This window comes from Equus caballus, chromosome 23 (assembly GCF_041296265.1).
Source record: "Equus caballus isolate H_3958 breed thoroughbred chromosome 23, TB-T2T, whole genome shotgun sequence".
NCBI lineage: Eukaryota > Metazoa > Chordata > Mammalia > Perissodactyla > Equidae > Equus > Equus caballus.
In genome coordinates this window covers 32,118,963-32,146,133 of record NC_091706.1, presented here as the reverse complement: position 1 = coordinate 32,146,133, position 27,171 = coordinate 32,118,963, and the positions used below count along the sequence as shown (strand labels likewise).

Below are 27,171 nucleotides of genomic sequence, written 5' to 3'. Positions count from 1 at the left end.
AAATTTCAGTTACAGATGAGTGAAAATAAAGGAATAAAATGTAGTTTTTTCCCATCCAAGTTCATGCCTCTTTCCCTCCACCCTCCACCCAACTGAGAGCCACAGGAAGTTGGTGTTTGCAAGAATCTCAGAAATTCTAAACTGAGCCTGTTTTTTGCGGTTGGTAGAAGGGAGGGACGGGACATTGAGTCCTTGCCCACGATCACATGGCTCTTTGGTGACAGAGTATTTTCCCAAGACACTCCTCTGCTCCCCTCTCTAGAGTTGTTTGTCTTGCACTCTCCCTTTCATGGGTCTGAACGCTTCTCTCTTTTTCCATGGCTTTTTCTTCTTCTGTGACCCTTCCTCGTCATGAAATTGAATGGAGGTCTTTAAAACCAAAGCTGTGTGTCCACTCACTCCTTTCTCGTTCTCACTCACAATTCCAGAATCCATTTCTTGGCCACTTGATATTCTCCTTTACATGCTGTGATTTTTCACATGAACCCTCTACTTAACTTACACAGATCACAAATCCATGATTCTCTTTCCCTACGCCTCACACCCAGAATGCTCTGCACCCTCTTCGGTTTATCTGAATCAGTGTCTCCTCAACGTGCGGTCTGAGCACTACTTAAAGCAGAATGGCCTGGCCCCACCCCCAACCTAATGACTACCTGGGAGCAGGTCCCGAGAACTTGCATTTTAGCAAGCTGCCCTGGGCCATTTGATGGCCCTGGAAATTTGAGAATCCCAGATCTGAGCCCCACCCTCCCCAAAACTCCATGCAAGTCGCCCCCTCTCAATACAGCCTCTTCTCACCACCGCAGCCTTGCTTCCCTCCAGACATTCACCTTTGTTGTATTGCTACTTATCTTATCCTGCCTGCCTTTTTGATTAAAACTTGAGGGCAGAGAGGAAGAAAGAAGAGAATTTGGTGGTGAGCACTTGTGTACCAGACACTCTGCAAGAGCCAGTGAAGTAGATGCTATCGGCCTTGTTTTACAAATAAGGAAGTTAAATTTCAAAAAGTTGGGTAACGGTTTCAGGGTTATGCAGTTATTAAGCGGTGGAACTAAACCTACAGCCTTGGTCTTTTTTCGCTCCAAAGCCTCTGTTCTTCTGACACAGACCTTGTGCAACTCAGCCTTGGGACTGAAGCATAGCCACTTCCCATGTGCTAAGTCCTAATATCTGTTCGTTTTTTACAATAACATGAACTTTCTCTGGAGTCTCCACAGATTTCTTTCTCACTTTCTGCCCACCCCCATTCAATACATGTCTTTCTAAAAGTTTTGCCCTGGTCTCTCCTCTCTTCTCACTCTTCATCCTGACCTCATTTTTTGCGACTGGATGATGGATGCCAGGATCTATTTCCAGTCCAGATTTGAGTTTCCAAACCATAAGCTCCAATGCCTAGGACCATTTCCATAGGTCCTAAAATTCAAGAAGCTCTGTTCCTTGATTTTCCTTCCAATCATCTTTTCCTGCAAATTGCTGCAGTCATTGGGCAGATCCTGCCGAAGGGCTCTTTTAACATCTCTTCCAGCCTCTATTTGGTGGACCTCCCCAGTGCAGAAGCCAGAACGCTCCTAGTCTGCCTCTGAATTTTACAGGCCCCAGGGCTCAGTCTTATTCTCATTCCTCAGGTGGTCTCATTCAGTTCAAAGGCATTTAATAGCATATATCTGCTGATGAATCCCACATTTCTCTCTCCACCAGACCTCTTCCTTGAACTTCAGACTCCATATGGGTGTCTAATCAATGTCCGAACTTACTATATCCAGAAGAGAACTCTGAGGTCCCTGCAGCCCGCAATGCTCACCTTCCACATGGTGGATGACTTATTCCTCCGTCTTTCAGATCTCTGCTTGGGGATGGCTTGCTCTACCCATCTTTTCTAAAATAGAGCACGCACCATCACCTTAACCCGCCTGAGTGTATTCCCATGGTATTTGCTTAGCAGAAATGAGGTTATTTATTGTTTGTTCCAGTATAACCAAGATCTCTAAGAACAAGAACTTGTTCACTGCTGTCTTCCTGATACTTAGAAGGGTTCTTGCACAAAGTAAGTGCAAGAAATATTTCTTAGTCTTAGATGCCCACTGCCACTTTCCTAATATATGCCACCATTCTCTCTCCCGTGGCTTGCTGTGCTCTCCTTGCCTCCAGATGCAATTATTTTCCAAATTGAAGCCACTGTGATCCTCTTAAAATGCAAAGGTGTTCATCCACTGCCCTTCTTAGACCTTTTGGGGAGGTTCTGTGTTAGTCTGCACCCTGGATCTCAAGCAACAGAAACCCAGCTTGCTCAGGCAAACACGAAATTTGGGGGCACAAGAATCTGAGGAAGGGTTGACTAACTAAAATGTGGGATGAGCTGGGATGCAGCTGGACTTCAGGAACAAAGGGAGTAAGAGATTCAAAGGTGCAAGAGTTCTCTCTCTCTCCCTCCTCCCGTCTCTCATTGATGTTTCTCTCTTATCTACTTTATTCTCTCTCCTTGCACACTGGCGTTTTTCACCCATACGTGAGCCAAGAGAAGAATCACAAAGTTAATTTGAGGGCATGTTTTATGCTTGCCCTGGCATGAAAATTCCTAGTTACAGCTCTGCCTTGAAGTTCCGTTCTACATAAGAATTTCTGATGGCAGATCTATAACTTTATTCAGTATGTGTGGGGATGAGAAGACAGAAAATATACTCACACCAGGAAGTTATGGGAAGGGTAGATTATTGATCTGCCTTTCTGTATTTGTCTTGCTAGTTGGAGCATTAGGATTTGAGGTTTGGCCAAAAGGGTTACAGTGTTACTTACTGCTGGTGATCCGCAAAGATCAGAGAAATATGCTCGATGGGAGAAATGTGTCCCTCAGCAGGTATGGCCACCTCTTGTGCCTTCACTGTAGGATTCACAGCCATGTGGCCCAGCCACTGGGCAAGAGAGTGTGAACTACTCTGGACGGAGAGTGCTGAGATGGTCCCAGATCTCCCCAAAGATGTGGGTGTTTTACCATGTCTCCAGCATCGCACATCAGCCTGCAGTTTTAGCCACAAAGGTACTAGCACCTGACGATCTTCACTGCAGAAAATCAAAAACTAAAATATGGCTTCCCATTTATGTAGCTTGGAACACTCAAGGCTCCAGACTTTTCTCCATCGTTATCTGAATATTTCTTTCTGTCCAATGTCCTTGGTCAGACTCAGAATTGCTTATGAAGCTCAGGGGTCAGTCATCAACCATCCCATTTCCTTCTATTTCTTTGTTCCTGTGCTTCCTGAAAAGAGCCCAGAGTCTCATTTCTCACAGACTTGAAGCAAATGCTAAGGAGTCAGAGTTGCACCATCCCACAGGTGCAGCTTCTTGTCCACCCATGTGTTCCCCCAAAAGCTGGCATCTGTGGAAGAGTCACCCAGTGACATGGCACGTCACCAGAAGTTCCCACTGTGCCACTATAGGCTACTGAGACTCAGACTCAACAGTCCAGTGGGGAAAACAGCAATGGCCATCTCAGTTATAAAATATATGCTCTCTGGACCTTCTGAAAACCTTGTAACCAAGTACCAGCAGGCAAAATGTTACATCCCTCCTTTGCTAATAGAATCATTTCACTCTCTTCCCTGCCACGTCCTCTGGATGCTCTCAATTTATCGATTGCAAAGCCTTTTCTTTTAAATGAATTAAGGGGCATTACCACTGAGGTTTCTATTTCAGTTGCAGACAAAACATAATCAACACGGAAGCCCACCTGGAATTCAGAGGCTCCAGGGAGGTCCTCAGATCCTCAGCACTCGGTTTGATGTCTTAAAAATAGATGAAAATCAGGTTAATCTGGTGTCACTTTGTCTTTAGGTGTGAGGGACAGGGAAAAAATAAACTTGTCAGCCAAAGAAATCTTGAATGGATGGGGACTGGAGTGGGAGGTGTAAGCTGAAAAGATGCGATTGCATGTCTGTGGGCCATCTGTGTGTTTCGAAGGAAATTGTGATTGAGAAATCATTAGCACGAAAGGAAGACAGTATGATACTGAGATGCCTCTTTTGAAATCAGATCCCACATAAACCAAGGACTGGATGGGTCAGCCTTAGGGAGAGTGAAATTGCCACACTGCCCCTTGCATGATCAAGTATGTTTGTTTCCCACGGCTGCTATAACAAATCATTTTAAAAGAAAGCAAATTTATTATCTGGAGTTCACAAGTCTAATGTGTCCACAGGGCTGCTTTTTTTCTGGGTTCTAGGAGAGAATCTGTTTCCTTGACTTTTCTAGCTTCTGGAGGTTGCCTACACTCCTTGGCTTGTGACCCCTTTTCTCTACTTTCAAAGCATCTTCACGTCGCTCTCTGACCCTCCTGCTTCTCTCTTATAAAGGCCCTTGTCATTACCTCGGGCCCACCCGGGATATCCGGGATAATCTCCTAATCTCAAAATCCTTAATTAAAGCATATCTGCTAAATCCTTTTTGCCCTGTAAAGTAGCATCTTCATAGTTTCCAGGGACTAGAATGTGCACATCTTTGGGGGCCATTGTTCAGCCTACCGTACCAAGGAAGCCAAGGTTACTTTTGTTGCCTTAGTGACTTTTGGGTCAAATTGGCAGGCAGGTAAACTGCTTCAGGGATGGTCACCGCTGTTGTGGCTTGCATCTCTCCTCTCATTTTCCTGGATCATACAGAGCTAGGGGAGCATTGATCATATAACCAGGGCCTATCTCGTGGGCTGTTTTCAGCGCCAAGTCTTATTGTAATCTAACAACAGCAAAGAGGTGTTAGTCAATGTTGAGTCATAAAACGTTAGGACTTGAAAGGATCTGAGAGATCATGTGATCTGATCTTCTTCATCTTATATGCGCAGAGAATGAGGTACAGAGAGACCAAAGTGACTTGCCAAGGTCAACAGCTAATTAGTAACACAAAAAACCTAGCACCCACTGCCTAGTTCTCGTCTCATTACATCACTGGGGCTGCGAAGTAATTTTAGGAAGCCCTGTTGAGTTAGTTGCTGATTATCTCATCTCATCATTTTTTCCCCATGATATTGGGAAGATAACGTTATATTCAAAACCCAAGAAAGAAGTAAGAAAAAGTAAAGTAAAATAAAAACACGAAGTTCACTGATCTGGGGTAACCACCGTTTACCAATGTGGCTGATGCATAAAGTGCGAGAATAATGGCAAATAGATTTAAATCTTAGGATGAAGAAAGTTTTTTCCTAAGAAATACAGTCTAAGAAATATGGCTGAAATAATTGTAGAGGGAAATGCCTAGTTTCCTTGGGCTTTTTAATGTTTGGTTTTTTTCAAAGTTTATAGAAAAGCATTTGTTGAGGGCCCACTGTGTGTGAGATGTTGTCTTAGGTTCTGAGAAAAAGACAATAAAAGAAGGTTTTATTGAGGTTTATCATTTATCATTTGGATTTCCCAAACTCCTGGAATTACAGAGAAAAACAACTTTAAATTTTAAAACACAACAATCTCAAATTGTGGAAGTAGGGCATCAAATGAGAATAATTGAATATGTAGCACATGAAAAAATGACATGCAGTTCAAAGCATATTCATAACCCTTTTAAATTCCTTGTGGATGGGAACCTATTCCTCTGCTCGAGTGGAATTGCTTAATCTGCCAAAATCAGATGAGCCAAAGCACTCAGGCGTGGTTAAGATATGGATATCCAGAATTTGGGCAAATCCTAATGCAGATGGGAGAAATGAGTGCCAACCTTCGCACCTGCGTGAGCCCTTTACCATTTGGGTTTATAATTCTCACACACAGACTCCTGGCTTATTTTTCCTAGTATTTGCTAAATCACTTTCTCACTTATCATAAATTACCCCAAAAGAGCAAGGCAGTTTGCTTTGGAAACCAATGAACGCTTTCAGGTCTCTTGGTATCTTGTGATACATTCATTTGTAACTGTATTTTGGAGTACGGAAATATTTAGGAAAATTAGTCAACTAGAGATGATGTGCGTAATTTGACTCAGGGAATCACTCACATTTTCACTTCTTTGTAGCCTGAAATCAACAGAAGCGGAATTCAGCAGAAAGAGAGGAGAGAGATGGTGTTGAAAGGAATGTTTCTGAAATGTCAGAGGTGATGGGGAGAGTTGGGCACCTTGAAAGCCCAAATCAGTAACTCCTACCACCTGCACAGGTCTGAGGTTTTTGCACTGGGCCGATGGACGGTAGCTGCTGTCTTGGGATGACCAGGTCAGGCTTTGAAACTGACTGATCAGCCAAGCAGTTCAGAGATGGGCCATTGGCTCAGAAATTGCACAGAGGACGATGGCAGCAGTGAGTAGTGTGAATTTCAGAAGATTTCATAACTCTCTTGAAGCACACAGTTGTGTTCTCTGTGCAGCCTTTAACTGAATACCACTGAATTCCACCTGAAGGCAACAGAAGAGACAGAGGTTGAGGAGTCCCTTGGGAGGTGCACCTACCTGGCCTCAGACGCTTTAGATAACCAACAGGTGAACAAAACAGAGACAAAATAAAAACTCTGGACTTATGGAGACACAGTCATCTTATGTTTAAGAACTCCCTCCTAAAGGTATTCTAGTTGGGTACATTGCAATACAAAAACTGGGGAATTGTAAAACAAAATAGCTGTCCAATTCAGATGAGAAAAGCCATGCAATTGCCATCGACTATGTAGAACTTTCTGAAGCGTTAGCTGTTTGGAAACTTCCTGATATCATTCCCCAGTTTTACACAGGTTATGAGTTATTCAAAGGGCTGAATCCACAGAAGGATCCTTTAGATGTGTAAGTGATTCTCAGCAACGGATGTCCTCCACCTCTCTTGATTTTCTGCCTGATTACAGAACTCCCCAAAGGCAGCACAATTTAGGAAACCTGAGAAAACAGTAGTCTCTCAATTGGGGGCAATTTTGCTTCCAGGACATTAGATGATGCCTGGAGACGTTGTTGCTACAACCTAGAAGATGCTGCTGGCATGTAGTCAGGAGAGGCCAGGGATGTGCTAAACATCCTACAATACTTGAGATGGGACCGAGCGACAAAGGATTAAATCTCTTTACTTATTCTGGTTAGATATTAATAGTTTTTTCTGTTATTTATATTCCAACTATTTTCACCCAGGTTGTTCTGTATTTCTTAAGTTTGGGGGTTATCATTCATTTTACAATTTTCAAAATATCACTATATTCAAATTTATCTATCCATTTTTTTACGACTTTTGCCTTTTGGGTATTAAAGAGGCCTCCTCTTTCCCAAGCTTAAAATATGTTCTCCAATATTTTCATGATTTGGATTTTTATGTTTAGCTCTTTAATCCATGCAGACAAGGCCGGCTGCCTGGGCACGCAACCTGTGCAGTAACACAGCGCTCTGCGCTTAGAAGGGCCCAGCAAATTTGGTATTAATTTTTTGTGAGGATGTGAGGGGTATGAATGAAGCAGTATATAGATTCATTAGGAATATGCGCTCTGGAGTCAAAGTACTTGCATTTGAATCTTGGCTCCAACACTCATTAGCTGTGTAATATTGTGCAAATTTCTTAAACTTTCTATGCCTCAGAATCCTCATCCTTAAAATAGGGACAGTGACAAGATCCAGCGCCCATTATTGTTTTGTTGGTGTAATGCAATCCAGGTAAAGTCCTTAGGATAGCATCTCGCATGTAGTAAATGTTCCATGAATGTTGCTGTTGTATAAGGATTTTTCCTGTGCTCATCCTAAATAGGTTTTTTTTTTAAAGTGTCAAGACTTACCTTTAATGTGAACCTCTTTTATACAATGCTGACCAGGTTTTGCTATGCAGGTTCCAAAGTCTAAAAGACATCCATGGAATGGGACGGAGAGGTTGCAGTATCTACAAATCAAACATCCAGCATCTCCAAATATAGGAGCGAAAAAATAAGGGGAAAATAGAGATGGAGGCCAGAGCAAGAAAAAACGGGGAAGAGACATCCAAAAATAAAGCAGTGATTTTCAACTTTAAAAAGTATGTAGTATTTTTTAAATTAATTCTAAAAGCTCACATAAATTAAAATTATTTTTATTTTGAGAATGGTTGAAATTTAAAGCATATGCTACATTCATGAATTGGAAGCACCCAGAACTGATACTAATTAGAAATGAGACCAGGTGGTTTAAACAACTTAGTTGGGTAAAATTTATTCAGTTCCTCTGCTCTTAATTAAATCAAAACAAAGTTATTTAGCCAGAAAATTTAATTTCAGCCATATATTCTCTGTTACGCCTTCATTTCAATGTCTAAAGCAGCACATTATATATAGTGGGTTCTCGGTGAATAATTTTTGCTTGATCAATACTTACATGCTGGTTATCGTCAATACTCAAATTCAGTGGCTCGAAATGTTATTCATTTTGGTTATGTAAAAATAGCCCAGAGATTCTACTAAGAAAGAGTTTACTAGACATTTTGTGCAATGTATTTTAAATCTCCCTCTGCCATATTAGGGATTAGATCTCTTTTAATAGAAAATAGGCAGGCTGATGAGGCTATTGACTATTGACTGTTCTCCCCAGATTCCACCTCAACTAAAGACACTTTGGAAATTTCACCTTGGTTCTCTTACTGAGCATGACAGACTTTCAATCCATAAGCAATGATCAATCAACAAATATTTTTTTAAGAATTAAGCTTATGCCGAGGACTCTGCTAGGCAATTTACGTGCATTAGCCCAATCATTTCCTACAATAAAACCTTTCAGGCAGGTATTATAGTTGCCCACATTTCACATAAAGAAAACTGAGGCCTCAAGATTTTAAGTAGCTTGCTCAAGTGCCAAAGACAGGAGCTTAGGAAGGTCTGTGGCTATCCTAAGCCCCTGTTCTTAGCGAGCATACCGTGTCACTCAAGCCACCTACCTTTTGCGTATCCCAAACCTTCTGATGTTGCCCTCTTCTTGCTGGAGATTTTGACTTTTCCTAGGTTCAGGGTCAGTTGCCTGCCCAGAATTCTAGGGCTGCCTGTTTCTTCAAGTCACGCCTGAGTGAGTTTTCCTCCTGGACTTATTTCTCAATCTTTCAACTTGCCCTTTGAGATCCACTTGGGCTCAGACCTTTGGTGCCAGTGACCCTGCCTAGGTGGAGAGCTTACATGATGCCAGATCTTTCTGTGCCTTGCCTAAGGCCCCTGGACTCTTTTCCTGAGTAGGATCTGCTCTAGCTTCTTTCTCTCCCTCTCAGATGGTCCCTCCTCCTTCTCATTCCACACCCGATATCCATAGCCTTCTTCCTAAAATCTTGCCTCTGACATTCTTTACTATGAGGGAAGATGATGCCTTAACTTTTAGGCCTTTTTGCTGACTGTAGTCGTTCAACTGCCAGAACACTTATAAATATGTTCATGGATCCCATTTCCTTTCTTCCAGTCTCTTTTCGTCTGAAAATTTGTTGTTGGTTTTATTAACATAACTAAAACATGATATATTCCGATTTGACAACTAAATTTAGAGCTCCAGGTTATATGTAAAATGAATAGTTTCCTTACATGATTTATTCTGAAGGATGCTCTTCTATTTTATGAATTTATTTATTAGTGGGGAACCTTCAACAGATTATATATATATAATTACTTAACTGCTTATTATACATCCTATATACAGTTATTTAAACAAATATGAAATCATGATGATGGTGATCTTTTTTAAATAGCCACCCCTTATTTCATGGGCACACCTTACTTCCAAATTTCTCTATATGCTGAACTTTCTTCTTTTACCTTCATGTCTTTCCTGCGCATCCAACAAAATGAATGCTGTGCCCTCCCTGAATGATTTTTTCATGATATCCTAGACACTGTAGATATTCAGCTGTGATTTTTTTTACCTACTCATATGCTCCCCTCCACATTCTTTACAGGAGAGAAGTATAAGGACTTAATCCTCAGCACTAGACCGCCAGGGAGCATCAGAGAAGTATAAGGATTTAAAATGCAGCAAAGACCCAAGCTATGCAGTTTGCCTTTCTCGCTGCCCTCTCTGCAAGGGGTAATCAGAACTCTATGTGCACTGTATTTAGTGATGAGGGTAGTGTGGGCAGCAGAGGCCACAAACTGGTGGCCCCGGGGCCAGTCCTGGTATGTTTAACTTGCAGAGAGCCTTCAAAGTTTCTATTAGTTGTCAACATTTAAAAATTGGGAAAATTTTCCTACAAACCTGAATTTCTGGCTTCTCTTGCAGAAGCAGAAGATTTGGTAATGTTGGGCTCTCCCGTCTCCGTGGCAGCAAACATCTGTAGCTGGGGATCAGCTGCCCCCCTTGATTTATTGCTGGCTGGCTTCCCCCATTTATATTATCTGCTCAAACACTTTAGGCATTTAGGTTGGTGACCCCAGTCTTTGTCTAAGTCTCAATAATAGAATTTTATTTATTTCTTGGATGCCTCCTAGATTCTTCGTACCGAAGCGTGGTCTCCAGAACAACAGCATCAGCATGACTAGGAAGCTTATTGGAAATGCAGACTCTGAGGCCCCACCCCAGACCTGCTGAATCAGACGCTGCAGCTGAACAAGATCCCCAGGTGACTCATATGTTCATTAAATCTTCTGACTCTAAGCGACCCTGCGCTCTTTGCGCCTGCGTTCAGTGTAGAGCAGCTGTCTGCATCACCTTCTTACCATTTCATTGAGAGGGAGGGTTCCCTTCATGGTGCTTGAACACACCTGTCAGAGATCATACCTTCACGAACATCTACCTAGTCCGAGGGGCTTTAAGAATCCTGTAAAAGGACTTGGGAACTTCCTATTATCTCCTTTATGTAGTTCTTTTATAAATGAAAGAAGGTTGGAGTTGGTGGAAAAGAGCACATATAACAGGAAAAGTGCTAGGAGCCCCGTATCTGTGCTTCTTTTGTTCCAATTAATTCACTTTCTTTGCCATATTTATAAGGGCTTCCAGCCTAATTTGGTTAGTTGCAAATTAGCAACACTCATGGCAACATGTGGGCCACCATCTACCAGCTCAGTTTTCTCATCTGTTAAATGGGAAATAACAGCACTTGACTCATAGGGTTGTCAAGAGGATGCAATGAATTAATACAAATGAAATGTTTACACCACTACTTGGTATACAGTAAGTGCTCCATAAATGTTAGCTGTTATTATTTAAATGCTTACTCAGGCCTAGTTAGGAGCACTTTAATTACATAACCTTATTTACAACCACCCTCTACTTATATTGTAATTCTTCATTTTCTTAAGTAATTTTCCTCTTTTTGATTTATCCTTTCTTAAACTTACCACGTAAGAGCCAGAATAAGATAAAAACACCACCGAAGGCAATACCTCTCATTCTCAGATTTCTAGCCAAGAAAGATGGAAGGAAAGACACGTCCCACCATTAAATCTTGCCTGGGAAAGTAATAAAGTTACACACTTATGTTAGTTGCTATAAGAAGGGAAATGACTGGTTATATTTCATTTATCTCATTAAGAAAATATAAATGTTTATTTTATGAAGGAGGAAAAATAAAGTACTTGTCTTTACCAAAAATTTACCATAAAACTTCTCCAAATTCCAGAATATTTTAAGTTTAGGTGTCTTCCTATTACCAAATACCAACTCCTGCCTTCCTTTTTTCCTGAACTGTAATTGTTTATTGCAAAAATGTGAAGTGAGACAGATGATGTTTCTAGAATAATAATTCTGTTAAAAATAGTTTTAACTATTAGCTGAAAGGAAAATATTTACTTATGCCTCTTCATAAACAAATGCCTTCATTGCAAATGATCATATTTGTGATGATCATATTTATATTTATAAATCATAGTTTTAAAGAAAAGCATTATATGATCGTTAACAATAGTTAATACTTATTAAATAAAGAGAAAGAAATTGTCCAATTGGCTAAAATATAACATTTCAGTTATTGATGGCCTACCTGCCTTCTTCCTGAAGGTATTGTGGGAGTTTTCTAGATCTGAGCTTCTTTAAGGGGTAACAACAGGTAAAGTTTCTGATGTAAGGAAGTCCGTTATAACTGAAACAAACAAGGCCAGTCTCTGATCCACTAGATTCCAAACGGTTTAAACAGTAAAAATTGCCCAAGTAAACAGGGAAACTTTTCACCTGAACCCTCTGATCTACATGGACCTTAGTCGCCTTTCTCAGGAAATTAACATAATAAGACTAAGTCAACAGTTAAACTGATTCACTGTAAATTTAGCTAAAGATTGCTGTGTTCACCACGCTACGGATTAATTAGTTCACATATACTTGGCCATATGGATATACTATTTGTTCATTATATAAGGTGTTTGGTCTTCATTTTTTTTTTAATTAAGGGTATGAAAGTTAACATCCTTGTGAAATTACAGTTGTACATCATTATTAGTCATGTTGTAGGTACACCACTTCACCCCTAGTGCCCTACCCCCACCCCCCTTTCCCCTGGCAACCACTGATCAGTTGTCTTTGTCCATATGTTAACTACCACCTGTGAGTGGAGTCATAGAGAGTTCCTCTTTCTCTGTCTGGCTTATTTCACTCAACATAATACCCTCAAGGTCTATCCATGTTGTTGTGAATGGTACGACTTTGTCCTTTTTTATGGCTGAGTAGTATTCCATTGTATATATATATATATATATATATATATATATATATATATATATATATACCACATCTTCTTTATCCAATCATCAGTTGCTGGGCACTTAGGTTGGTTCCATGACTTGGCTATTGTGAATAATGCTGCGATGAACATAGGGGTGCATGGAACTTTTGGAATTGCTGATTTCAGGTTCTTGGGATAGATACCCAGTAGTGGGATGGCTGGGTCAGAAGGTATTTCTATTCTTAACTTTTTGAGGAATCTCCATACTATTTTCCATAGTGGCTGTACCAGTTTGCATTCCCACCAAGTGTATGAGGGTTCCCTTTTCTCCACAGCCTCTCCAACATTTGTCACTCTTGGTTTTGGATATTTTTGCCATTCTAACAGGTGTAAGGTGATATCTTAGTGTAGTTTTGATTTGCATTTCCCTGATGATTAGTGATGATGAGCATCTTTTCATGTGTCTATTGGCCATCTGTATATCTTCTTTGGAGAAATGTCTGTTCATGTCCCCTGCCCATTTTGTAATTGGGTTGTTTGATTTTTTATTGTTGAGTTGTGTGAATTCTTTGTATATTATGGAGATTAACCCTTTGTCGGATAAATAACTTGTGAATATTTTTTCCCAATTAGTGGGCTGTTTTTTTGTTTCAATCCTGTTTTCCCTTGCCTTGAAGAAGCTCTTTAGTCTGATGAAGTCCCATTTGTTTATTCTTTCTATTGTTTCCCTCATGTGAAGGGTTATGGTGTCCGAAAAGATTCTTTTGAAGCTGATGTCAAAGAGTGTGCTGCCGATATTCTCTTCTAGAAGACTTATTGTTTCGGGCCTAATCTTTAGGTCTTTGATCCATTTTGAGTTTATTTTAGTAAATGGTGAAAAAGAATGGTTGATTTTCATTCTTTTACATGTGGCTGTCCAGTTTTCCCAGCACCATTTGTTGAAGAGACTTTCTTTCCTCCATTGTAGGCCCTCAGCTCCTTTGTCAAAGATTAGCTGTCCATAGATGTGTGGTTTTATTTCCGGGCTTTCAATTCTGTTCCATTGATCTGTGCATCTGTTTTTGTACCAGTACCATGCTGTTTTGATTACTGTAGCTTTGTAGTATGCTTTGAAGTCAGGGATTGTGATGCCTCCAGCTTTCTTCTTCTTTCTCAGGATTGCTTTAGTAGTTTGGGGTCTTTTGTTGCCCCTGTTTGGTCTTGATTTTTTAAAAAAATACCATATAATCTTCACAGAAGAACTTGGTGCATTCAGAAAGCAATTTGATTTTTTAAAAAGGTTTATTTCTAAGTTAATATATAGTTCCAAATTAATACATTCTTTTTGAAACAAATTAAAATGCCAAGAATATTAAAATCTTCTTTGACCATGTCCTTACCAAACCCAGTGTCTTCCCCAAATGTAACCACATTATCCATATGCTGTGTATCATTTCCATTCTGTGCATTTTCATAATATATTTATGACTTGAGAATTTGCATAATATTGTTTTTTGTTTTATTTTTACAATAATAGTATCGTACTCTACATATTATTTTTCCCCTTGTATTTCATTCAAAAATATGTTGAAAATCTTTCTATGTCAGTCTTTAAAACTTCATTATTTTTCAATCCTATATAATATCTTCTGGTATGGATATAGCATAGTTTATTTAGCCATTCCCTGATTTATGAGGACATAGGTTCTTTCTGTTTTTTTATGACAAACAATGTGACAATGTGTATATACGTCCTTGGCCATCTATACAAGTTGTTTCTTTAAAACAGATCCTGAAAAATGGAATTGCTTCTCTCAGGGTATGTTCACTTAACATTTCAGTAGATACTATAAAATTGCCCCTGAAGGTAACTATCAATTTTTCTACCACAAGCTGAGTATGAGTACTTTTTTCCTTCAGACCCTCATTAATACTGAATCAAAGATTTGCAAAATGATTTTATTAGTATCTAGAAATCTAAATTAAGATAACATGTTTTGGCTTATCAAGTTGGCAAAGATGAAAAAGTAGGTTGTTATTGACAGTATTCTGAAACATGTGCTTCTAGTCACAGAGTGGGGAAATGTAAATGAGCGTGTGTGTCATCCATATGTGCCATTAGTACATGTACTCATATATACACACATACACACATAAATAATTTGTATCACACCATAGCTATAGATTTGTAGCCTGCTTTTTTTTAAAAAAAGGAAAACTTCATATTTTGAGTGTTTATTTTGTCATTAAATATTCCTCAAGAATATATTTTTAAAGGTTTTGTAATATTCTGTAATATTCAATATAGTAAGTCAATGGCCTCACTATAATTTATTTAATAATTCTTGCATGTTTGATATTTCTCATATTTTTCTCGTGTTTGAATATATCTTTAAGATAAATTTTTAGAAATGGAATTACTAGGAGAAAGACATAAAACTTTTATAAGGCTCTTGATACACATTAGCAAATAATTTTCTAGAAAAGTAACACCAGTTTAGAGCTATCATGTGTCATTTTCATTTTTGAATCCCCAGCGCTTAGCTAGCATTGTGTCTGGACCATAAGAAGCTCTCAGTTAATGCTACTTTTTCTTCCATTCCTTCTGGATGTTTTCTTTTTGCTCACATATCTTCATTACAAGTTTGTCTTTGGCCCTGAATGGACCACTGTTAGAAAATTATTTCCTTGCTCAAGATGACATTATCTGATTAGTCAATCCACGAACATATGTTTCTACAAATACAAGCTGTTAGGTATTAATCATGAGGATATTTTCCTTGATATATATTATCTATATCTTCTTTCCTTTAATGAGAATTTGTTTTTCTGACTCTTTCTAATTGATATGTATAGGAAATAGATTTTGGCAAAAGCTAAGAAATCAGTATGGAGTGTGGTGTCTTGAAAATGGCCACTGAGTGTCTTAGAGTTTTGAGTGGAAATTTCCATCTGAGATGCTCCATGAAAGGTGACAGGATACAAAATACTGACACTTAAGTCAATAGCAATACATACTGTATGATTCCATTGATCATATGAAACTCAAGAACAAGCAACATGAATCTATAGTGATTGAAGGTGGAATATTGGTTAATTCTGAAAGGGAGGACTGACTTGGCAAGGGGCTTGAGAAAATTTTCTAGGGTGAAATGAAAATGTTCTATATTCTATCTAAGTGGTGGACACATGTATTTATGCAAATGTAAAGTGAGGTTGAGCCGTACACCTTAGATTTGTGCATTTTACTGAATATTACCTTTGGGGTGTACATATGTTTTCATTCCCCACCTCATTAGGAGATGAATCATTGGGAACGTTTTGCAAGCACCTCCGTATGAGTTACAAATTCACTGAATGGTGTTAAGCAAGGGAGTGACATTATTTATTCAATAAATATTTAATGAGTTTTTACTATATTCCAGACATGGTGATTTCAATTTTTTGAAAAATTATTCTGGTAGAAGAGTGAAAGTTAGGTTGGCAAAGGTGAGGCAGGGAGAAAGTTAGGAAGGTGTTGTTTGTTCAGTCAAGAGATGATGAAGCCTGGAAGCAGGGCAGAAGCAGAAGGGATGGAAAAGTGGAAACTGATGACAGAAATGCTAAGAACTGTATGTTCAACATCTCAAGCCTCATGGTCTTGTGTGAGCGGAACAGCTTAGTCCTCACATTTTCTACTCTAGCACTTCACTTAGCACTCTGTAAAAGAACTATCTCTTTATATTCTCTCTCACCAGACTGTTAACTCCTTGAGTGAACAAATGCCATCTTGATATCTCCAGCTTCTAGCAGGATGCCCAACACGTAATAGGTGCTTGGGAAATGTTTGCCCAATGAGTGGGATATCTTTGATGGAAGGAAGATCAGGGAAAAGAATCCTGGAGTAGTCTGGGGATAAGAGGCTGTGAGAAGGATAAGTGACATGGAATGACAAGGTTGAGCAATGATGTTGGATGGACTATCCTTGGGCTGGTGTAGGCCGCGGTCCCAGGGAGTGTTTAAGGCCTGAGGGAGAGAGCAAATGCTAGTTTTTTCTAGGGGTTGTTTTGCTGTCTCTTGGGGTAGTTCTCCCCTGAAAGTTAGAAAGAAAAATCAGCTGGTCCTTAGGATGCAACTTTCTAAATGAAATTTTAGAATCCAAGCTAGTAAGGAGTCCAGCTGTAAAGTTGAGTAGGTTGCAGAACCTGGGGAGAGCTTTGTCCACGCAAGTCAGGACAGGATTTTCTGCCTCCTTGGATAGTCACCTCTGTGGTAATACAAAGGCGCCTAGTAATCTTAAATAATTCACTTCATCATCCGGGCCTTGACTTCCTCATCTCTATAACAAAGGGCCTGGATTATGGATTTCTGTGGTTCTATCCACTCATATGCTTGGTAGCTCTATTTTAGTCCTCCAGTTGTTGGTGAGCAGAAGGAGGAACTCTAAAACCACAGCTTAGATAAAACCTCCTTCGTAGCAGGAAATGACATTTTGTATTCTGTGGACCTTGATGTCTCACCCGCAGCAGGAGGAGTGGACACGCATCTACATGGACCGGTGCCTGTCACCGTGGACACGCAGAGGCACGCACTGCAGAGCCCTACTAATAGTCACATTTTGGATGCTTTCCTCCATTTTCTGGTAGATATTGTGGCGAAGAAAAACATGAAGGGGCATGATTTTAACTTTATGTCCAGGACGGTCAGAGCAGGGTTCAAAAGTATTCTAATACTGATTATAAGAGGAATGATTTCCCTGTAGGGTCACTGTCATCCTACTCTCTGCTGAGGACTAATGCTGAATTACGTTGTTTTGAAGCTAGAAAACATTGGCAACAACCTACTTGCATCTAGAGCTGGAAAATTCTTTTCTTTCTAGTTTTGGTTTAAAAGTCTACCTTTGAAATGACATTGATTTGTCTAGCTTAGACAGAAATCCCCACCTCATCATTTCTCAACCCCTAATCCTATGAGATGGTTTGAATAAAATATGTTGCGTGGTCAGGTAAGTTTGTAAAAAAGGTATGCAATATTCCCTTATGGAAAATCTAAATTTACTTCGAAACATTAAAAGTTCTGAGAATTACTGAAGGAAAGAAATTTTCTTTTAACCTGATATTGCCTGAATTCATTTGACTAGCTAGCTGTTTTTCTTTGAATCCTTCTTAACATCTTTAAGAAGAAGTTCAGGTCCAAATAGTGTCCCAGTAATAACCATAATTGCCACAAGGATGATGGTCACCTGTAATTCTCTCTTACTTCGCATTCTACAAAGCATTTTTGGGTCCATAATTACCTTTTTAAAAAGCCTTCTAATATTAGAGGTAGAAAACATTTTTCCCATTTGGGGAAATTCAGGCTGAGAGAGATTACAAGATTTCATTAATATGACACAATGAATAAATGGAGATCTGGGACAGAAACAACAAAGTGTCCTCATATTTCACGAAGCTGCTTCCTAAAATACACGTAGAGAGTCTAAACTTCTTTTACGGATGACAGAGATGGTACAGTAGCATATGAATATTATAATTTACATGCAGTAGTAACTAACATCTATAGCAGTTTAAGATTCTAAACCAAACTTTAGATAGTGCCATTTATTTAATAATTATTTCTTGATTTCCTACTATGTGTCAGATAGTTACAGCAGAAAATAAGATAGACAACAGCTTGCCCTTATGAAGCTTATATTTTATTGAGGGAGAAAGAAAATCAGAAAGTAAATATTCACACATATAAACAAATAAATCAAATACTATCAAGTAGTGGTAAGTGCTATAAGAAAATAAAATAGGCAATGTGATAGAGAGTGATGATGGAGAGGAAATATCTATCAGAGTCCCAACGGGTGTTATGGCTTGAATTGTGTCCCTCCAAAATTCTTATGCCATCCTAACCCCTACACCTCAGAATGTGACCTTATTTGGAAATAGAGTCATTGCAGGTGTAATTCATTAAGATGAGGTCATTAGAGTGATCCCTAATCCAATATGACTGGTCTTTTCATGAAAAGAAGAAATTTGGACACAGATACACACTCAGGGAGAATGTCATGTGAAGGTGAGGGCAGAGATTGGGATGATGCTTTTACCAGCCAAGGAATGCCAAAGATTGCTTCAAGCCACCAGTAGCTAGGGGAGAGGCATACAATAGGTTGTTCCTCACAGCCATCAGAAGAAGCCAGCCCTGCTGACCCCGATGTCTTGGATATCTAGCCTCTAGAACTGTGAGACAATACATTTCTGTTGATTAAGCCACCCAGTTTGTGGTACTCTGTTATGGCAGACCTAGGTAAGCTGCTACAGCAGGAATTAGATGGCACACTCAAGGAAAAAGAGTTTAATGAAGGGAAGCCAACAATGGATGGTGACACATCTCAGGCCCCCAAATAGGAAGCAACTATTACACCTGGGCCTGACACGATGAGGGGAAGGAGCCATTTGTGGAAGCTTATAGGAGGGTATAGCTATAGAAGAGACCAACTATTGGGAACTTTGGTAGAGGAACATGGCCACTGCCAACCAGCAACTCAGCATGAGGGGAGCCAGGGAAATATACATCCTGAGCTTTCTTTGCTCCCGCCCTCCTATTTCCACCATTGCTTCCCGTTGGCAAAACCCAATGGAAAGAGAGGTGGAGGAGGCCTGGTTGATGTAGCCCGTGAAGGTCAGCTTTCTAGGGAACAGAACAGAGTGGAAAGGGGTAGCAGTGTATCTGGAGGAACACATGGGGACTATTTAGCAGTGGTTAGAGAAGTTATTTTTGAGGAGATGGCATTTGAGCTGTGACTTCAATGAAGCAAAGATCACAGAGAAGCATATTCCTGCAGAGGGAACAACAAATGTAAAGGCCCTGTAGGAATGAACTAAGTGTATTTGAGAAGTGGAAAGAGAGCCAGAATGTCCATAGTGTGGGGAACACAGGGGCATATATACATGATCAGCTCAGAGAGGTGGATCACTGAAACATTTAAGGCCTTGTAAGCTGACAGTAAGAAGTTTAGACTTTTAGTGTAAGCATAATGGGAAGCAAATGAACAATTTTTAGTTATTGAGATGTGATGCAATTTGCCATTTTTTTGCTGAGGAAGATTTGCCCTGAGCCAACATCCATGCCAGTCCTTCTCTATTTGGCATGTGGGTCACTGCCACAGCATGGCTGATGAGTGGTGTAGGTCCATGCCGGGAATCTGAACTCGTGAACCTGGGTCTCTGAAGCAGAGCACACTGAACTCAACCACTAGGCCACTGGGCCAGCCCCAATTGTGTTTTGAAAGGATCACTTTAACTGCTTTGTGGAGCCTTGTTGTAGGAGGGTGAGCCCAGTGCAGGGTGCTTTCTTAGGAGGAGAAAGCAGTAGCCAGACGAGACACAATGGTGGCTTGGACAGAGGTGGTAGAAAAGGAGGTGGGAGAAGTGGACAGATTGAGGCTCTATGCTGAAAATAAGGAAGACAAAACGTGTTCTTGCAGTGCATGTGGAAAGGAAGGAAAAATGAGGAATCAAGGTTGATGTCTCGGTTTTTTGGCTTGAGCAATTCAGTGGTTGGTCACAATGTTTACTAGGATAGGGAAATAAGGAAGAGCAAATTTGAGATGAAAACTATGAGTTCTGATTGGGATACATTAAGTTTTAAATATTCTATAGGTTTCCAACTAGTAAAGATGTCAAGCAGCAGCTGGCTATGAGTCCCAATCTCAGGAGAGAAGTCAGGGCTGGAAATACAAATTTGATGTGTTAATTGAAGCATGTATATGAGATTGACTAGAAATGCCTACTGCAAGATTACACACGGAGAAGAGATGTCTTTTTCTGGCGATATGGAAAGCTAGAGATTCTGAGACTCATGTCTGCTAGATGACGTCTAAAAATACTCAACAACAGCAACAACAACAAACCCTTTTGAAATGATCAAATGAGCCCTTTAAGAAACGAATGGAAATCTTCTGAGGTTAGGAATAAAGAGGAACAGGCGAACCTGGATGTAAATAGTGTAGACTGAATATTTGTGTCCTCTCCAAAGTTCACATTGAATTTGAAGCCTTAACCCCCAGTGTGGCTATATTTGGAGATGGGACCTTTAAGGAAGTAATTAAGGTTAAATGAAGCTATAAGGGTGATATGGTGATCTGATAGGATTAGTGTCTTTACACGAAGATAGCAGGGACACTGAGCTCTCTTCCCTTCCCTGAGCACGCAGGTGCAAGGAAGACACAGTGAGAAGGCAGCCATCTACAATCTAGAAAGGAGGTCCTCACCAGAAACAAAATCTACTTGAATGTTGACCTCGGACTTCTAGCCTCCAGAACTGTGAGAAAATGAATTGTTGTTTAAGCCACCCAATCTGTGATATTTTTTATGGCAGACTAAGGCAGTAAATGAACTCTGAATCCTTTGCATATATTGAAGCCACTGGAAATGGGCTGCCAAGAGCTTTGACACACAAGGCATGTTGGAGGCAAAGTCTTGGGTCAGTGCAGGGCATAGATTTACCACCTTATATAAATAGAAATCACCTTATGTAAGTCCAGGACATAGGAAGAACTATGTCGTTAGGTAAAGGGTGAACTAGAGAAAGAAAACTCACCCCTCAGAAACAGACAGCTGTGTTGGCTGTGGGATTGGATGGAGGTTAAAGAAAAGAAATGTCTGTTCCTAAGAATCTCTTCCATGGACTTAGCTGAATGCATATCATTTTTGTAGTCTCAAGAACTGCAGGCTAAGGACTGTGGTGTAAAGTGGAGTCTGGTGTCCTTAGGCACAGAGCAGAGCCAACCCAAACCTGCCTGGGAGGCCTCTTCCTTGGTTTCAGGCCTCAAAGAATTCCCACAAAGCTCAAGCAAATTTAAAACACATGAGGAAACAAGCTACTTTGAACAAGGATTTGCAGAAATAATAAGCAGATCTAGAAATGTAAGATATTCAAATTTGAAATTATTGGATACAGAATACAAAAACACTATGTTATTGCTTAACAAAATTAAGGGAGGAAATAAAATCTGACAAAGAAATAAAAGACTACCAAATTGAGCAAAGAGATTGGAGAAAAGCAAATTGAATTTGCAGGAATAAAATGTATAATTGTTTATTGAGCACCTGCTATGTCACAGGCATTCTTCTAGTGGTTGGGTTTACTTCAGCGAACAAAATAAACAAAAATATTTGACCTCATAGAGCTCACTGTCAAAAGGGGAAATAAATAAAATTTAAAATGTACTGGAAAGGTTAAAGAGCAGAGTTCAAGCTGCAGTAAGAATTAGTGAAGTGGAAAATAAATTTAAAGACGCAGCAGAATTCTGTATAGAAGTACAAAGATATGAAAAATGTGACAGAGATTAAGTCACGCAAGAAGCATGAAGGTATAGAAGGTAATAAAGTTACAAAAGGAGATAAGAGAATGTGGGAAAAGCAATTTTCAAAAGTTAATGGTTGATAATTTGATGAAAGTAATGACTTTTCAGATTCATATTACAGAAATAAGATGTTAAAAGTAGCCTGCGAGAACAGACATTTCATAAACAAAGGAATGACGATGACACTGACACTTGCCTTCAGAAGAGTAGGACCCAGAAGACATGGAGTGGTGTCTTCAACGTGCTAAGACAAAATAATCAGCAATCTAGAAGGTGTACTCAGATAAACTGTGTTTCAAGAACGAAGATTAAATAAAGACCTTTCAGTAAAAGAAAAATGGGCTTTATTAAAAAAAGAAACTTGCCCAAAAGAACTTCTAAAAGGTTTACTTCAAGAGGAAGGAAAGTGATCCTCAAACATGATTTGAGATGTAAGGTAAAATAGTCAGTAAAAGTTATGGTAAATATGTAGAAATACATAAACAAATACTGATGGTATAAAACACCAATAATGCTTAAGTTATGGAGTTAAAATTAAGATAGAGCTAAACCATAGGGCCACAATCACATGATAAGAAGTGAGGTGACTGCATTTAAAGCGTTCCAAAATCTTTATATTTGTATGTGAGGTGGGGAAAGACTAACTTTATATTCTGTGAAGCTAAGTATCCATTTACAATGTAGTGAGTATGAGAATAGAAATAAGGTGTGTATCTTCCAAACCAGGAGAGGGAAAAAATAGAATGAGAAAAAATATCTATAGTCAGTTTAAATGTAAGAAGAAAGGGGTTTAAAAAAAAACAGAGAAAGAAACAAGGGGCAGAAGGAATGAAAGCTTGAAATAAGATGGAAGAATAAATCCAAATATATCAGTAGTAACAATAAATTTAAGTGGACTAAATTCTATAGTTAAAAATCATAGATTGTGAGAAGAGCTTTTTAAAAAGACATCTGTATGCTGTTTATAAGATATACACGTTTATAACATAAGGACAAGAGAAGGAGAAAGAGAATGGAAAAGGATATTCCAGGTAAACATAAACCAAAAGAAATCTGGTACATCATTGTATCTGACTAGGATTTAAAGAAAAATATATACTAGACATAGAAGGAGTTACTATATAATGATACAGAGTTCAATTTTTCACATAGTCCAAATTTGTCTCTTTCTAATAACATAGCCTCCAAATATATAACGCAGAAAGGTGATAGATAAACTGATCAAAATAAAGCAGCAAAAGACAAATATACAATTGTAATGGGAGATTTTAATATATGTCTCTCTGTGTTTGATAGATCAAGAGGACAGAAATCACCATAGATATAGAAAATGTGAAGAAAACAATTAACAGTCTTGATCTAAAGGCCAGATATAGAACTCTGTGCTTAATAATGGGAGAATAGACCTCTTTTCAAGAACACCCAGAGCATTTTAAGAATTGACTACTTTTAAGGCCATAAAGTAAGCCTTAACACTTTTCAAACACTTAGTATCCTACAGAACTCATTTTCTTACCAACGCATTTAAGCAAAAGTCAGAAACAAAGTGCTAACTTAAAAACATGCCTTAGAAAATTAAAACTTAGACTTCTAAATATCTTAAGTACCGAAGAAGTTATCATGATAGCAATTAGAACTGAGTGACAATGAGAATGCTGCCTAACTGCAGATTTCCCTTTATAGCCTTACCTAGAGGGAACGTATGGCCTTACCTGTTTGTTTCAGAAGAGAAGAAAGTGGGGAATGAGATAAGCATCCAACTTAAGAAACAGAGAAGAGAAAAATGGAATAAATCCAAAGAAAGCAGAAGGAAGAAACTAAAGATGAGATCAGAAATTAGATGAAGTAGAAAACAAAGATATAATGAATGGATCAACAAATCAAAAGTTGGTTCTTTAAAAACGTTAATAAAATTGACAAACTCCTAATAAAATTGTTCAAGAAAAACAGAATGCAAAAAATTAAACAATGATTTGAATGACTATGGATTTCTTATCAGAAAACCGTAAGAGGCCAGAAGACAGTGGAACAAAATAATTAAAATACTAAGAGGAAAGAACTGTAATTTTGAATTCTCATCCAGCAAAAGGAAATATCCTTCCAGAAGGCAGGTGAAATGAAGACATTCTCAGGTGAAGGGAAAGTAAGAGAATTTGTCACTATCAGACCTATTCTAGAAGAAACGCTGAAGTTCTAAATTCTTCAGACTGGAGGGAAATGGCACCTGGGAGAATCTTGGAACTGCAACAATAAAGGAAGAGCAACAGAAATGGCCAATATCTGGGCATAGAGGATAGACTATTTTTCTTTTCTTAAGTTCTTTAAAATACATGCGACAGTTGAAAGCAAAAAGTGTAACCTTGTCTTGTGGGGTTTTTAATGTAATACAAATGTGTCTATAAATAAAAGAGGAAAAGTAAAGGAACCAATGTGGTTGTAAGGATTTTAGATTTTATTTGAGGTGGTAAAACAGCAGCTTTAAGTAGATTAAGAACGGTTTGTGTGGGGGCTGGCCCCGTGGCTGAGTGGTTAATTTCATGTGCTCTGCTTGGGCGGCCCAGGGTTTCAAGGGTTTGGATCCTGGGTGCGGACATGGCACGGCCTATCAAGCCATGCTGAGGCGGCATCCCACATGCGACAAATAGAAGGATCCACAACTAAAAATATACAACTATGTACTGGGGGGCTTTGGGGAGAAAAAGGAAAGATAAAATCTTAAAAAAAAAGAAGAAAGGTTTGGGTATTTATAATCACTATGGCACCTACTAAATAACATCAAGAGATATAGTCTCTTAGTAATCAATCAAGCAAGTAGACAGAAAATCAGCCAGGATATAGAAGACTGGGATCATTTCAAGAGCGATTGGAACATTCATTAAGACAGACCATATGATGATTCATTAAACAAATCTTAAAATTTTAAAAGAATAGAAGCCTTACAAAGTAAATTCTCTGACCACAATGAAAGTAGATTGGCACACCTACGTGGACTTTTGGCAAAGATCGAGAAAGGATAGTATTTTTCAACAAATGATCCCGAGACAATTACTTATCCATGAAAAAAATTCATTTGACCCATACCTCACACTTTATACAAAAATTAACTGGAAATGCATCATAGAGCTAAACATATAACTATACATCTTCCAAAAAAAAAATAGGAGAAAATCTTTGTGATTGTGAATTAAGAGTTCTTAAACACCCAAAAGCATGATTCATGAAAGAAAAAAACCCTGATAAATTGGACTTCATCAAAACTAGAAACATTTGTTCTCCAAAAGATAGTTACCAGAATGAAATAAAAAGTCATAGACTAGGAGAAAATATTTGTAAATCATATGTCTGAAAAAGTACTTGTATTCAAAAAATGCAAAGAATGTTCAAAACTCAATGACAAGGAAACAAACTTCAATTAAAAAAAAATAGTAAAAGAATTTGAACATTTTCCCAAGGAAGATATACAGATGGCAAATAAGCACATGAAAAGATACTCACCATCATTCATCATTAGGAAAATGTAAATTGAAATCTTAATTAGATACCACTATATACTATTAGAATGTCTAAAACAAACAGAAACCTGACAATACCAAATAATGATGAGCAAGCAGGGCACTTGGAATTCTTATTTGTTGCTGGCGGAATGCAAAATGGCAATGTCTTTGGAAAACGCTTGGGCAGTTTCTTTTCTTTCTGTTTGTGTGTGTGTATGTGTGTGTGTGTGTGTGTGAGGTAGCTTGGCCCTGAGCTAACGTCTGTTGCCAATTTTCCTCTTTTTGCTTGAGAAAGATTGTCGCTGAGCTAACATCTGTGCCAAAATCTTCCTCTACTTTATGTGGGATCCCACCACAGCATGGCTGGATGAGTGGTGCTAGGTCCACGCCTCGGATCCAGACCTGTGAACCCCAGACCACCAAGCAGAGCTCATGAACCTAATGACTACACCACTGGACCAGCCCCTTGAGCAGTTTCTTATAAAGATAAACATACACTTCCCATATGACCCAGTATCCTCACTCCTATGTATTTACTCAAGAGGAATGAAAATGTATTTTCTCACAAAAACCTGTACATGAATGTTTATAGCAACTTTATTCATAATTGGCTCACGCTGGAAGCAGTCCAGATGTCCTTCAATTGGCGAATGGCTAAACAAACTGCAGTCCATTCATACAATTGAATATAACTCAGTGATGAAAAGTAATCAACTACTGATGCATGGACAACATAGACGGATCTCAATTGCATTATGCTGAAGGATAGAAATTAAACCCCTAAGGCTACGCATTCTTTGGTATTTAAACGACACTCTGGAAAAAGCAAAACTATAGTGGTTGCCAGGGGTTGAGGGGGCGGGGAGGGTCTGACTACAAAAAGACAGCATGAGGAAATCAGGAGGGTGATCAAACTGTTCTGTATCTTGTTTGTGGTAGTGGCTACAAGACTATGCATTTGTGAATTTTAGTGAACATAAATTTAAAAATAAATGTTGAAAAAATAATAGGAAAAAAATCCATGAGCATTGGCAGGGAGAGATACTGGGAGTTAAAAGAAACAATAAAGGAGGGAGGATTCTCGTTTATTATTCATATTGGGGGATCAGAGAAGACTATAAGGAAGTGACTTTAAGCTGAGCTGTGAAGGATGAGGAGGAGCTGGACAGGAGAGAGATGGGGGGAAGAGGATTTCAGGCAGAGGAAATGGCTTATACAGTAGTCCCACCTTATCCGAGAGGGTTGTGTTCCAAGACCCCCAGTGGATCCCTAAAACCACGGATAGTATTGTAGGGGAGGAAAAACCATTTCTCTTCCCTCTAGGTCCTTCTGGCTGGTCATAGAATTAAATTGACATGAGACAGAATAACAGGAGAAAATCAAAGTTTAATAACATACATACATGGGAGAAACCCCAGGAAAACTGAGTAACTTGCCAAATGGCCTGAACCACCACCTTAAATACCATCTTTAACTAAAGACAAAGGAGGGTGTTGGGGGTAGTGCTTTGGGATTTCCAAGGGGAGGAAGGCAATTTATATGGAAATGGAAAAGCAAATGTTTGATTAAAAAAATGTTTGCTGGGCCATCTATAGATAATGGGACTGGAGAGAGAATTTTGATAAAAATGGGCTTAGCAAGGATCCTCCCAGTTTATCAGACCCAGAGTTTTCTCTGGTGATAGCCTGTCCTGGGACAGGACTTCTCTCTTAAGTTCTCTTACATAGTTAGGGGAAAGTTCAAAGTTTCTTTCAGAGTCTTTTGTTCTTAAAAATAATCAAGCCAAAGAGACACATTTTGGGGGCCGATTCTGATCCCCCACAGTATCAAATCCTATA

The 27,171-nt window shown here is 39.0% G+C and overlaps 2 protein-coding genes across 4 annotated transcripts in view; one reads left to right on the top strand and one right to left on the bottom strand.

Annotated features, from left to right (window-relative positions):
- The window catches only part of C23H9orf85 (chromosome 23 C9orf85 homolog), a 225,471-nt gene that overhangs the window by 133,100 nt on the left and 65,200 nt on the right, over positions 1–27,171 (top strand). For both annotated transcript variants that reach the window (XM_070248446.1, XM_070248447.1), the window contains exon 4: positions 10,362–10,492. In XM_070248446.1, the coding sequence (XP_070104547.1) occupies positions 10,362–10,461 (100 nt within the window). In that variant the 3' untranslated portion in view covers positions 10,462–10,492. The remainder of the gene's footprint in view (positions 1–10,361; positions 10,493–27,171) is intronic.
- On the bottom strand, positions 5,362–11,979 carry C23H9orf57 (chromosome 23 C9orf57 homolog). Of its 2 annotated transcripts, none has more exons than XM_070248448.1 (4): positions 11,852–11,979; positions 11,211–11,321; positions 7,713–7,835; positions 5,362–6,366 (listed from the first exon to the last, which is right to left on the bottom strand). In XM_070248448.1, the coding sequence occupies exons 2-4, from the start codon at positions 11,260–11,262 to the stop codon at positions 6,242–6,244; spliced, it is 300 nt and encodes a 99-aa protein (XP_070104549.1). In that variant the 5' UTR covers positions 11,263–11,321; positions 11,852–11,979; the 3' UTR covers positions 5,362–6,241. The 2 variants fall into 2 exon arrangements, with proteins under 2 accessions (XP_070104549.1, XP_070104550.1); XM_070248449.1 differs by having other exon boundaries at positions 11,856–11,961.